The sequence below is a fragment of the Scatophagus argus genome, chromosome 11 (genome assembly GCF_020382885.2).
Source record: "Scatophagus argus isolate fScaArg1 chromosome 11, fScaArg1.pri, whole genome shotgun sequence".
In the NCBI taxonomy this organism is placed as follows: Eukaryota; Metazoa; Chordata; class Actinopteri; family Scatophagidae; genus Scatophagus; species Scatophagus argus.
The window spans coordinates 12,572,945-12,583,271 of record NC_058503.1 but is presented as its reverse complement, the minus strand read 5'-3'; the positions used below and the strand labels follow the sequence as shown (position 1 = coordinate 12,583,271).

Below are 10,327 nucleotides of genomic sequence, written 5' to 3'. Positions count from 1 at the left end.
AAAGCAATAAAATATACTATAAAGTTATACGGTTTAAAAAAACATTTCAAGACTGTGTTACAAAATAGGAAATTTATTCATTATGTCTCAGCAGCAGCAATTTAAACCATTTGGGCATGTTGTGGATGATCACAGACACGAGTTTTTATTTGTCCTCATTACGATACAAAATAAATCAATCTGTAGAGTTGAAGAATTTATTCACTGTGTTTATAAAACTGCATCCCCAAGTTAATGCGTTGCCCTTCAATATAATCAAACTACAGAAGTTCATTTCCGTGCAGCACACGTGGGCACGTTCAAGTATTCTTCCAAACAATTTTGGCCAAAAAAAAAAACCAAACAAACAAACAAAAAAAACAAAACAAAAATGATCATGTTGATTCAAAGTCAGGAAATATTTTACAGAAATTAGTTTGATTTAGTACAATAAGGATGCTTCACGCACACGTCAGCTCATGCATCTGTTTCCAGTTGAGCACATTTGTTTGAAAAATTATATATATAAAAAAAAAATCATTAAGTTAAAATCCAATTATTCTTGCTTTTAATTCATTCCCCGCCATGAAATGAGGTATACAAACATGGAAGATGAACAAATACATCTTCAGATTTGTTCAATGGCAAAAAAAAACAAAAAAAAATAAAACAAAACAAAACAACATAATTACTCAGCACACATCTCCGATGACCTTCGATCACGTAGGTACTGTACATTCAGAATGCAGCTCACTTGTTATGTGTCATTGTGTTTATGCTGAATTATTCATAGGATCTATTTCAAAGATATTTTCCGACAAAATCTTGATGTTCAAATTTACAAATATACAACTTATTTATTAACATTTCTATCAGCAGCTTCAGTGCAAAGATATACATATTGTACATCAGAATAAAGAAAACATCAACACAAGGATTGGCATAAGAAATGTCAGAAGGCATCGTCACAGCAGACTCTTCATTCTATAGAAATGTATTTCTCTTTCCTAAAACAATTTGAGTTTTGTACACAGGCTGCATAAAAAAATAAATTCTGTGCAAAGAGTGTTTCTTTTTTTCTTTTCTTTTCGATTCCCGTCTGTGAGAGAGAGGTTATACGTCGCTGTCCTCCTTCACAAGGTTGGCTGTGTCTTTGAAACTGTCCTCAGTTGGTGAAAAGGTGCTCGGACGATCCCTCTTGTGAGGTTTGGCGGGGGGGATAAACGGAGAGGGCTCAGGGGCAGAAGGGTCCTCACTGCTTCCTACAGGCTTTTCATCCTTCATCTGCGGAAAGACGCAGAGGGTGAACAAGCTGAAAAGGTCATCTGCGCTTTCTGCTTTCTATCTTGGGTCTGTTCACACTTACCTCCGAATATGAAGGGTTTTCAAAAGTGGTGCTTGGCTTTAGTTTTCGCTTGAACAGGCTCCACTTTGACTCCTGCAAACAAACGCAAACTGTGAGATGGCATCGCATTCGGCATACGTGGTGTTTCTGTGGACATCCTGTATGCAGGAGACTCACCTGCACAGGTTTGGTGCTGACTGAAGACGTGTTCACTATGGCCACGCTCTGATCCCCGCGATACGCCGGGTTCACAAAGTTGTTCTCCAACTGTTCACCGCTCACATTGACAGTCACCTGTTGAAGAAGTGCGATGTTGTGTTTAACCCTGTTCGCTGTCCTGGCCACCGAACGTTACATACATGAATGTTAACCTAAATCACTTGCTGCACTGTTGTATAATTGTTATCTTTATACTGAAACAAACTCTTAACATCATAAATCAAACTTAGCTTCATGAGAAACCACAGGAGCAATCAATATCAGAATTGTTACTTGGCTGGCATCACATTTATTCACTATGTTTTCATGAAATATGTTCATATCATTCAAAGACGTGCATATGCAGTGTACGTGATAACATCAAAATGATATTGTCCTTTATAGCATGATTTTATAAACAGGTTGTCATGTAAAGCTAATTGTTGATAATTACTTTCTGTTGAAAGTTGCTAAATGTACAGTCTGTGACATAACTGACGTGTTGTTAATGTGAGATGGACCATTTAAATGGTATGACATTAAAATTATGTCGCACCTGTGTGGCATGAATGACGGCGGGATCACCGGACGCTCCGGGAGCAGTGGCGTACAGCGGGTTCTCAAATGTGATTGGCTGCCTCCCAGCTTCCATAGCAAAATTATCATCCTGTGGGGATATTAAACTGATAAGATTGCTTTTGACATTCATTCTAAACACATCAGTAATTGTTCCTGAACTGGTGCTGAGGCAAGCAGTTCTAGGCAGAATGTCAAAATGAAAGTTGTCAATAAATACCACACCGAGGCCTTTGTTTGTGAGTCAAAAACGCTGATGGCACAGAAAATATTAAGTACCAGTAAGCATCCACGCAGGACTTACCATCTGCATGGCTGTGTCGATGAATGACACTCCGATATGTGATGGTCCAAGGTCAACATTATCACCCGAGTGAAACGTCACCCCGTTGCCCGTGTCAGCGGACTTCACAAGGCTGCTGAGGCTGGACAAAAACAAAACACTCCAGTTTGGACTTTATACTTAAAGTCTGCATGCATCAAGAGTTCAGTTTTTATTAACAAACACATGCAGCCAAACAGCACCAAGATACCTGGGTAGTTTAGGCATGGAGGGGATGAAAGATCCGGTTCGTTTGTAGTTTAGGAAAACCCCAACAGCTAAAGCTCCAGTGATCAGGATGATAATGACTGCCAGTAGAACAGCCACAGCTAAAGAAAAAGTATAAAATATTTAGTTGCATACATAACGGACACTGGCAATAATGTGCTGAATGTAAACATTCCTGCTGCAATAACATAACTGTGCTGACAAGTCAATTACTGCTAATGTCCTTTGGATGTCTCATTCGTTTGCTAAACCATTAGAGGAGTTAAACAATGATCAACTGAAGTATTACTTGACTCCTTATTAAGGAAATTTTGGCTTGTCAGCATCTTTAGTAAAAAGTCCTGAGCTGTTTTGCTGTAGCTTTTAGGTAGATAAATGAGAGGGGTAGCTTCATCACATTTGGCCCTGATCTGCTAAAGCAAAGCCGATAGATCACGATTATTGCTGTATGGCAGCTCCCACGTGTCAAGCAGCACATGTGTGAAGGACTATTAGGAACTGACCAAACTGTGAATGAGAAGGAATACATAACAGGTCAGATAATGAGTGAATTACAGTACCTGTTCCTGCTGGAGCTCCCCTCGACTTTCCCATCTCACAGTAGCTGCCCACATAACCATACGGACATCTGCAGTAAGTCATGACAAACAAAATTTTCTTATATGGGAGGACGACATCATGTATTTCAAAAAGGTGGAATATCAAAAATATCAGGTATTACTGCATATGAGTGATGGAGAATCAATCAATCAAGCACTGGTGTAAATGGCACCTGCAAATGAACTCACTTGCACTTGGGCAGACCACCTTCATCAGTGTAGCAGGTTCCACCATTCATGCATCTACATGCAAGAGGCATTGCAACAGGTGCCTCAATGGCTGCAGGAGCAAAAGCCAGGCACACACGGAATCAACAACAATATCACACCACTGGTTCACAAAGCCACTCAGATGCAGCCAGGCACATGTGAACACGGGATTTATGAATGCAAAATGAAGATACAACATGACAGCCGAACACAAGAGCGCGGACATGGACGCCCTCAGCCTGCTGTTTACCTGCATCACACTCATTTGAGTCAAACTCCAGTGGAGAGGACCCCTGTGGGCAGGCGCAGGTGTATCCACCAGGTCGGAGGAGACAGAGGTGGCTGCACACGTTCTTACATGTGTTGGGCACTGAAGAGGAAAAATCAAAAGACTATTAGACTGTTTAGAGCAGCTCCTGGAAACACACCCCTCTGATGTGAACCTATAGCGAGTTGATAAGGCATTTCATGATACACTGTCAAGTCAGCAAGTGGTTATTATAATTCATCTGCACACCTGGACAAGGATGACAAAATATGTTACACTGTTTGTCCACACACACACACACACACACACACACACACACACACACTGAGGTTTTGCGTATGCTGCTCTCTCTGCCTGGACCCTTCTGCGATTCGCCTCTTTTTGTGACTTCAAATCATCGCTGCATTAATTGTGTGCTCTTTCCCTTCAACTCTCTCTCTCTCGGTTCTTCTAGATGCCAGTGTGTCGGAGTGGGCGTAGCTTTCAATTGGTATTTTTATGGGGTTGACCTTATTGCTTCAAAGCTTTGAAGTTCCACAAATGGCATTCAACATAGCCACAGAATGTTAAACAGCTCTTGGGCCGTTTTAATGTGTTGTCTGGGATGAAATCCTAAATGTGACTGAATTTTGAATTTTTAAACTCACTGAAGCTTTCCTTTTGAAGTAAGACGAGTGTAATTTTAAACAAACTGGATCATACAACGGACAGCTTTGACTAATTTTTGCAAAATCTCCCGTGTTAACTTACTGAAAACATACTGAGAGTACATCAGTAAAGATCCCACACCAGTTAACCTAAAACATAACAAACAAGACCAAAATATTTTCTCTCTTACATTAACAGGATTAATTGGAGTTTTACATGAATCCCCCTTGCGTTCTGACCTGACTGGTTGTGTCGGTGCTCCTGGTAAATACGGACTTGAGTCAGCCAGGGGTTGATGGTTAGAACCTTGACTTTATTTCCTTTCCCAAACTTGTTAGTCCTCCACACTTCACCTTTGTCTTTGGTTGTCCAGTACACGTGCCCCTCAAACACATCCAGACTGTAGGGATGTCCAATGTCTGAAACACAGTACATTAAATGCACATTTTGAGTGACATAATTGATGTATCAGTGCAGGCTGCATGAAACTTCATGTGTGTTTGGATTTCTGCAACCTGGCTGCTGGGTTCTGACCTCCTGATACGATGATCCTCCTGTCTGTGCCATCAGACTTCATGGACTCAATGATGTTTTCTTTGGAGTCACACCAGTAGATTCTATTTCCATTCACATAGTCCACAGCCAGCCCCGTAGGCCAGCCCAGGTCCTCCTCCTCCACCAGCACTTGTCTGTGCTGACCGTCCATCCACGCTGATTCTATTCTGGGTTTCCTGCCCCAGTCTGTCCAGTACATCATTCTGCCAACACCAAAAAACAAAATATTATTTTTTACACCATACAAAGCAATTTAGGATGCAAACAACATATTTCTTATACTGAAGCTTTGTAGACCCATACCCGAGAGATGGATTGACAACAATAGCAGCGGGCTGGTCGAGGTCTGTGTGGATCAACCACTTCCTGTACCGCCCATCCAGTTTGGCCACTTCAATTCGATTGGTGCCTGAATCTGTCCAGTAAATGTGCCTGTAAAAGGTAATAATAAACACTGAGCAACTGACCAAAATGTAGAGCAAATTCTGCAAAGGGTAATTCCTAATCTTGGTGAATTACCCGCCAACCCAGTCCAAAGCGATGCCGTCAGGATTAGCGATGTATCTCAGGTTTAGATCGACCTCCTTCACCGGGTTGCTGCCGTAATCGTTAAATGTGGTCATGTAGGCGCGTTTGATAGAGCCAAATTCAGATCCCCGACCCAGAACTGTCCAGTACACAATACCTACAGCACAGCAGGGGTAAATGTTGTCCAATCTTAGAACTGTTGTTGCTTTTAATACTCAGCGCAGCATTGAAAGGGTTACGGCAGAAGTCTTACTGAGTCCTTGTCCCTCTGGATCCCACAGGTAGTCCAAGGCTTGGATGTGCTCAGCGTTGTCCACATAGTCTGAATACTGCTCAGAGGAGAGGTTGAAACGACGAATACGAACGTTGTCTGGCAGAAGCAGCACTGGCGGGTTGCCTGTACAGAGGTTGAGGCGTAGTAAATTCAATTCAGTCAACAAGTTCGACGTGAGAAGGAAAAAGAAAGAGAACGTGTGCAAAGAATTTTCTCCCACGTGTGAATGCCAAGCTCTTACCCTGAGCGGCACACTCTGTCCCGTGTGGCTCGCCATAGGAGAGGAAACCTTCAGCACAGAAACACTCGTAGCTGCCCTTTGTGTTCTTGCACTCCTGAGGACATGTGCTATACACCTCACACTCATTCACATCTATTTCCAAAAGCAGAAGAAATGGGGGGAAAAAAGAGGAGAAACATAAGGTGAATGAAAACTTCTGTCTCTGAGTATGTAAATGGACTGAGACTAAGTGATGTGAGCTTCACCTTCACAGGTGTGTCTTTCTGTCGCTTTGGGCTTGTAGCCGGGCCTGCACGAACAGAGCAAGCTGCCCTCCGTCAGGTCGGTACAGTTGTGTTCGCAGATGTTGTCACTGCATGTGTGTCCACTGCCATGGTCTGACAGGAGCAAACACACAGACACACTCAGACACTCATGGAGATGACTGTGTGACACCTTCTGTATGTCCTGATAAACGTTTCATCCTGTATTAATTCAGTCAAGTGGAGGTCATTTCAAAGTACCTCATTACACCTATGGTGGTAGTTCTGAATTAATCCATGATAAGATATGTTTATTTCACTTACTACAAATGGGCTGAGTTGACTAATTCACTAATTCAGCGAAATTTCTTTCCATGCTTAAAAGAATGTTGAACCCATGACCCTGCATTTTAGTGCTATCTTGGCTACAAAACAACATATTTCAACCTAAAACAGTATCGAAAATAAATGATTTTCGTTTAGCGCACCTGCTGGCATACTGCGCAGTAACTACCTGAACATAAATGTAATATAATTTAAAAATGTTTAAAAAGGTATTTTTTCTTCTAAGCAGATGTATTTGTGACTAAATGGTCCCTAATTATTTCAAACCTTTTCAACTGATGTGATCTACGTTTTTATTTTTAGAATTGGAATCATATATGGACATTGAAAAGAAGCCAAAATTCACAAACTGTCCCTTCAGACATTTCATTCATTTGTCTTCGCTGTGTCTCTGAACAGATGACTGTGCTGTGCACGCTTGATAAATGGAAAGAGAGAGATGAAAAAACAGAACTTTTTTTTCTCATTTTGCAGTCATTATGATGAATACGTTGTTTGTTTATGTACTCACGGCAGCCAAGCTCATCCGACTGGTCTCCACAGTCGTCATAATCATCACAGGCGTACTGCAGAGGGATGCAGTGTCCATTACTGCATTTGTACTCGTCATCTGTGCAGGGCCCATGAGTTGGGTTTTGACCTTGATGAAGAGAAACACATTAACTCAAGAGATGCTGTACATGCATGTAGGTATGAATGTACAACAATAAAAAAATACAACATGGCATTAGAACGAGAAGGTAAACGAGACCATCAGCGACAGACTTTCATACTTACAGTTTTCCTGTCTCTCATCAGAGCCGTCGCCGCAGTCATCAACTGAGTTGCACAGCTCGTGACTGTAGACACAGCGGTTGTTGTCGCAGCGGAAACGGAACGGAGTCTCACACTGGACTTCCACTGTGGATGAACAGAAACAGCTGGTCTCAAGAAAACCTTCTAATAAAATCAGCAGATTTAACACATTCACTTCCAAATACTGATCATGTATGAAGTTTGATGTTGTTCTCGGCATGACAACTTGGCTGAAATCTAATAATTTCTCGGTGTGCTGGACGTCTTACAGCAGAGGTGAAGCTCCTCGTCCGAATTATCGCCGCAGTCGTTGTCTCCGTCACATTTCCAGTGAGGCTGGATACATACATGGTTCTTGCACTCAAACAGGAAGGGGGGGCAGTAGGTACCGTTGGGAAAGCGGGTCGCTGAAAGGGAGACAAGACGAGCGCATGTTTGCTAGATTCACTTGTGCTACATCCCTTTCTGTGATGGAGAACACATATCACACTTATTACGGGGAAAATCACGAAACGTGGAGCACTTACGACAAGACGTCTCATCTGTATAGTCCAGACAGTCAGCATTGCCATCGCATTTGAAGCGTTCAGCAATACAGTGTCCACTGCTGCACTGGAAGTAACCAGGATGACAAGTCCGCAACTCTGCAACAACAGCCAAACCGAAACAAGGTGAGCCATTACTTCATGCTCCACACATGGAAAAAGGAAACTACAGTAAAGGCATATTTAGCAAGATGAATACTGAAGACTGTTGTAAAAGTCTTACAGAATGGGAAATACTAATGTGATTTTCAGTTAGAAGCAGAGTGAATAAACTATTTTGGTTAGTATTGGTGAACCTGTCTGCCTCTACAATGCTTCAAAATGTTTTGTTAGTTTTATTGTTTCTTATTTTAGTGCAGCAGCCCTCTGCTACTCACAAACAACCCGTCAACAAAGAGCTTCTACTTACCGCAGTCCCTTTCATCCGAGTTGTCCTCACAGTCGTTGTCATGGTCACAGACCCAACGGTCAGGAATGCAGCGCAGATTATCACAACGAAACTCGCTTTCTGTGCACGCGCGGGGAGCTGAGGGAAAACCCAAAAAAACAGAAATGAAACAGCGTGGGATAAAGCAAATGCAGAACTTTTTTTTTGTTTTAATTAAATTTCCAGATAAGAGACTCGTACGCATCAGTCATACGGATGTCAAAAGCTCTTGATCGGCTTTGAGACATTTCTCAAAACAGTCAAGGGTTTTTTAATATAATTTCAGTGAATATTATGACAACCACGCTACAACAAGCAGCACGTGCAGCCGTTACTCTGAGGTGAGCTCATAAGTTCACTGGAGACAAACTCTCCTGGCATCAGCAGCACAGGAACAAGGGGAGCAGTACCACCATGATTTAACCCCAGTCACAGCTACTCTGTTGAGAAGCTGCATTACCGCTATTAACTGGCATGTTCTCAAACATGTTTAAGCTCTCCAGGGCAAAGGGTGACAGACTCCTTCACTCCCTCTTTCTGACACACTGAGGACAGCCTGTTTCTCTAGCAGCTGATAAGACTACCTCTCTCAGCACTCTGCTGTCGGCAGAAGTGTTGAGCTTCTTACAAAACCTCCCTGCTGTCTGATAAAATGATACCATGTTTATTTTTTGCCATCAGTGCTCTTTTTTCAGTTGGAGAATTTGCAGGAACGATGCTAAAATCCCACAGTAAACCTACTTAAAAGACACTTAGATGATGTCAAAACAATGGACCCAGCTTTTCATCCTCTAGTCAGTACTAAAGCCCTCGAACACGACTGAACGCTCTAAGTTGTGACGGTGAACAGCACTCACTGCAGCTGCGTTCATCAGAGTTGTCCCCGCAGTCGTCGTCGCCGTCACACCTCCATCTCAGCGGGATGCAGCGGTGGTTGTCACAGCGGAAGTCTCCAGTAGGATCACAGGTAAGCTCATCTGGGAAAGTAGCAGGTACATGAAACTGGTCATCGTTTTAAACCACAATGTTCAACAAAGTGTCTCTTTACTATTTGCTCTGCCTAAGAATGCCTGAAAAACATTCTGTTATGTGACCTTTCATCAGGTTAAGCACCTAAAGGTTCCCTGGACTTACCGCATGAGAGAATTTAGCCTTGCATGCAAAACCTTATAAAAATAACTGACTAGTTTACATCTGCTGGATGCAGTGTCCCAGTCAGGTCAAGCTTTATACCCAGGGGACAACACAATGTGCTCTACAAGAACATTAAGTAGAAAATGATTTGTTTTGCATAAGACAGAGGACTGTGATAAACATGGGGAAGCCAGTTCATTAGGTCCAATGCAATGCACCTCAATAAATCCTACCTTGAGGAAGCGTACGCTTTCCATTTAATGTTCAAATTGTGTTACAGAAGTGTTCATTTGAATTTACAGTCATTTTAGAAGCTGTAGTTGCTTATGGTGCTTCTGAATTATACTGTGTGAAATGTGTTTTGAATTTTTTGTTTACCCTCATTACTTAGAAATAAATGAAAATGTTAGAGACAGCTGTAATTATAACACCATGCAGATCAACCACAACACATACTGCAGCCTCCAAAATGAAAAGCAGTTTCAACAACAAAACATTGTGGGCTGCTACACTGAACTGAATTAACTTGCTAATTAACTAATTTACTGGAAATTAAGTGTATTTTTGAAAGAGTTTAAAAGATTCAAGCTCTTTAATTTGCCACCACAGTGGCACAAAGATGTCTGTATATTAAACTTTGAGTGACACAGTCAGGACTGGAAACTCTCATAAACACTCACAGAATGTGTGCTGCACATCAACAGATGAGAAAAGTCTCTGATGATTCTCCAGTAGACAATTCTTTTAAGAGCAAAATCCACATGATGTGAATTTTCTAGACTCTTAAGTAAAGATGAAACTGTCAGTTTGAAAAGAAAGGCATCCTGTTTTTTTAATTAAACCGCAATAGTCATAGAGAAGGAGAGCA

At 41.8% G+C, this 10,327-nt stretch overlaps 1 protein-coding gene across 2 annotated transcripts in view; it reads right to left on the bottom strand.

The window, feature by feature from the left end:
- Positions 1 to 119: 119 nt before the first annotated feature.
- The window catches only part of lrp2a (low density lipoprotein receptor-related protein 2a), a 47,101-nt gene continuing 36,893 nt past the window's right edge, over positions 120 to 10,327 (bottom strand). For both annotated transcript variants that reach the window (XM_046404935.1, XM_046404936.1), the window contains 22 exons: positions 9,183 to 9,302; positions 8,308 to 8,424; positions 7,881 to 7,997; positions 7,623 to 7,760; positions 7,336 to 7,458; positions 7,070 to 7,198; positions 6,217 to 6,348; positions 5,972 to 6,103; positions 5,710 to 5,853; positions 5,448 to 5,613; positions 5,232 to 5,360; positions 4,908 to 5,131; positions 4,613 to 4,792; positions 3,708 to 3,827; positions 3,437 to 3,527; positions 3,209 to 3,276; positions 2,632 to 2,749; positions 2,403 to 2,523; positions 2,079 to 2,189; positions 1,502 to 1,618; positions 1,346 to 1,417; positions 120 to 1,263 (listed from right to left, as the gene is read on the bottom strand). In XM_046404935.1, the coding sequence (XP_046260891.1) occupies positions 1,093 to 1,263; positions 1,346 to 1,417; positions 1,502 to 1,618; positions 2,079 to 2,189; positions 2,403 to 2,523; positions 2,632 to 2,749; positions 3,209 to 3,276; positions 3,437 to 3,527; positions 3,708 to 3,827; positions 4,613 to 4,792; positions 4,908 to 5,131; positions 5,232 to 5,360; positions 5,448 to 5,613; positions 5,710 to 5,853; positions 5,972 to 6,103; positions 6,217 to 6,348; positions 7,070 to 7,198; positions 7,336 to 7,458; positions 7,623 to 7,760; positions 7,881 to 7,997; positions 8,308 to 8,424; positions 9,183 to 9,302 (2,840 nt within the window). In that variant the 3' untranslated portion in view covers positions 120 to 1,092. The remainder of the gene's footprint in view (positions 1,264 to 1,345; positions 1,418 to 1,501; positions 1,619 to 2,078; positions 2,190 to 2,402; positions 2,524 to 2,631; positions 2,750 to 3,208; positions 3,277 to 3,436; positions 3,528 to 3,707; positions 3,828 to 4,612; positions 4,793 to 4,907; positions 5,132 to 5,231; positions 5,361 to 5,447; positions 5,614 to 5,709; positions 5,854 to 5,971; positions 6,104 to 6,216; positions 6,349 to 7,069; positions 7,199 to 7,335; positions 7,459 to 7,622; positions 7,761 to 7,880; positions 7,998 to 8,307; positions 8,425 to 9,182; positions 9,303 to 10,327) is intronic.